A 2,944-nucleotide genomic window follows, 5' to 3' on the forward strand; every position below is an offset into this window, starting at 1 on the left:
AAAAAAAAAAAAAAAAAAAAGGAAGAAGAACAGACTAATTTTATCCTGTTAAAAAAGGCCACAAATCAAAGTAGAACTAACTTTCCACCATCTCCAAACTGAACAAGTTGGGCGAGTTTGGAATGTTTGGCCTCCAAACTTATCGAGTATGGAGAAGTTTTTGTGTAAGGGAAAATTCATAGCATACTTCTCATTTTTTAATAATTCCCCCTCCATCCAAACCTTTCCTGTTCGCAATAAATCCTTCATAAATACTGTTGCAACGGTTCCACTTACTTATTAGAAATTTCTTTTAAATGCAATGATCCTTTAATTACAAGAGTCATTTAGAATAAATTTTCGATTTACTGAACAAAGACCATGAAAGTTTCTTGCAAAATTACCTTTTAGTAAGACTAGTGAATGACGCATACCACAAGCTATTTGATCAACATGCTTAGAACTGAAATATGAGATTTTTACCGGAGTACATTGCGACTTATAACCACCATGCCTAAGCTGGCCAAATGAACCATCTCCACAGGTGAATAGCAAACCAGTGTCTGAGAAAAGAATAAGTAATCGATCACGATCCCCCAGATGAATGCTCAACAATCACTAAAGTCCAGAATTAAACAAATGAAAAACAGTACGTAGTAGTACTAGGATTTAAGCCTTCAAAAGATTAACTTCTATGGAAGTTGAAGCTATGATATGCTACTTGGAGATTCAAATTCCTGAATCAAAATTGTGAAAAATGCATGTAAGATGAAATCCAGTGTATGAATTTGGTGCCACCAAAAATAACGTAAAGAAGTATTGAAAGAGGCATCAATCTCTCATTTTTAGAATTCTAACATCCAGACTTACTAAATCAATAAATCTCCAGAAAACAGGAAAAACTTCAGCAAATATCTCAAGTAGTAAGATTCTAAAAAAAGAATAGATCAACCAAAAAACATAAAATAGGGCATCAAATGCATTAGTCCATAACGAAAAAAGCTTTCAACTTTTAAAGTCCCTATAAACTCTTGATTCCATTTCTTTCAATTAGTTATTTTTACAAGCAGATGGTGAGAGCAGAAAGCCTGAAACAAATCCGGAATGGCTCCAGCCAGCAGAGGCATGACTAATAACGAAGCCTTCCACGGCCTTTACCGGCTTCGGTTGTAAGCTATTAACCATTTCCCCGTGGCCCAACTGCCCAGAAGTGCCCAAATAGATTTTAAGCCTTAGAAAATTATTTCTTTTTGACGATTTTTTTTTTTTTTTTTTTTTTTTTGGGAAATGGAATTGGGATTCTCTTGAGTGCTCCGAATTCTATCTTGTTTTGGCAATTTTATGGTGATGAATTCTTGCTATGATTTTTTGTCTTGTTTGAACTGGAATGCAATTGATAATGTAACATTCAGAATTTATTATGATTTTTGTATTTTTCACTTGAATGGATTGTTTTCATGGAAAAAAAAAATTTTAATATGCTTTTTCGGATGATCACAATGTTAATGAAAAGATTATTTGAGATAAAAGTGATAAAAATGATGTTGGAGATAAAAAAGATGACATACTTTGTGATGTTTGAAATTAATGTAAATTTGTATTCTTTATAAGTTTATTTGTGTCACCAACTCAAAATGTCTATTTGCACGTATAAACACAACCACTAATAGAGACAGTTAAATGGATAGTGAAAACCTATATTCCATGACTATACAGTACTATCAATCTGTATACATATATACAATAAAAAAAACATCACACAGATGATAATCTTTAACACAACACACACACATATAAACTCCTGACTTGGTCTCAGCTGACTGAAGCTCGGGCCGACCCTTGTGGCTTGACGAGCCACATGGGCCAGCCCGTTTAAAAATTAAAAAATAAAAATAAAAAGAGGAAAAAATTTAATCTACAACGGCCATAAAGCTGCCGGTTAAGGCAGCTTGATTGGCAGCTTCTTATGGCTGCTTGCCTCAACCAGCAGCATAAAGAAGATGCATGTTTGGCTGCCAAACAGGTAGCAAAGGGAAGGAAAAAAAATTCGAGCAGGTCGACAAGGCTTGAGCCGAAAGCTCGAGTTGAGCTTTAATTTTTTTGCCGAACTTTTCTTTGACTCGACTTAGCCAAAAAAAGCTTGATGTAAAAAAGCTTGAGCTGAGCTCGAGTCAGGAGTTTCGACTTGCGAGCCAGCTCGACTCGACTCGTTGACACCCTAGTTGGGATCGACTATTGGGATAACTTAAGTGGTGAATCGGAAAAAATTTATAATTTACTGAGTAATATAAAAGTTTATTGACAATCAAAATATTTAGCCCTAATTTGGTTAATTTGATTGAATAATTGATAAAAATTGCGAATTCCAATATGAGATTAAAAATTTGTGGTTAAACATGGGCTTTTTCCTTAACACCATTTCAATTTGAGTCGGTATATTGACCACTTTTTGGACTAGCTACTTGTAACTTTTAAATCGAACTCTCCATGTGTTCTTGCTAGTCTATAGCCAAGTAATTATTCCCAATTTGGTGGAGATTCGCTAAAAATAAATTTTGTAAAAGATAATTATTTGGAGAAATCATAGTTAAAAAGTAGATAAATTATGAATCCAAGTGTAAAATTATTTTATTCGAATAATGTTTAATTAAAAATGAGTTTAAAAAAAATAAATTAGAAATTGGAGTTCATACTTGCCTGGATCTTGTAAGTAAATTTAACACATACTTCCAATAACAGACAAGTATCACTCACTTAAATCTAGCACACTCCGTCCTAAAAGTATTTCAATGCTCCAAGATCATTAATCTCAAATCCTCTTGCAAGGAAATGCTTCTAAGTCTAATTATTCTACATTATTTTTGTTAAGATTATGCACTCATAAATAATAAGAACGGTTATCTTACTATTACTTGATCTTTTGTTGAATAGTTAATCAACCTGACTTTGACGATAAACATGACCT

The 2,944-nt window shown here is 33.2% G+C and overlaps 1 protein-coding gene across 6 annotated transcripts; it reads right to left on the reverse strand.

Moving 5' to 3' along the window:
• Nucleotides 1-65: 65 nt before the first annotated feature.
• On the reverse strand, nucleotides 66-1,195 carry LOC111392005 (ultraviolet-B receptor UVR8-like). Of its 6 annotated transcripts, XR_002702199.1 has the most exons (3): nucleotides 1,138-1,195; nucleotides 633-716; nucleotides 66-542 (listed from the first exon to the last, which is right to left on the reverse strand). XR_002702199.1 is itself a non-coding variant. In XM_023017295.1 (2 exons), exons 1-2 carry the CDS (start codon nucleotides 1,162-1,164, stop codon nucleotides 310-312), a joined length of 354 nt encoding a protein of 117 aa, XP_022873063.1. In that variant the 5' UTR covers nucleotides 1,165-1,189; the 3' UTR covers nucleotides 66-309. The 6 variants fall into 6 exon arrangements, 1 of the variants encoding a protein (XP_022873063.1); XR_002702198.1 differs by having other exon boundaries at nucleotides 66-716; XR_002702197.1 differs by having other exon boundaries at nucleotides 66-716; nucleotides 1,044-1,189.
• Between the last annotated feature and the right edge of the window lie 1,749 nt (nucleotides 1,196-2,944).

Source organism: Olea europaea, unplaced genomic scaffold, assembly GCF_002742605.1.
Source record: "Olea europaea var. sylvestris unplaced genomic scaffold, O_europaea_v1 scaffold8684, whole genome shotgun sequence".
NCBI lineage: Eukaryota > Viridiplantae > Streptophyta > Magnoliopsida > Lamiales > Oleaceae > Olea > Olea europaea.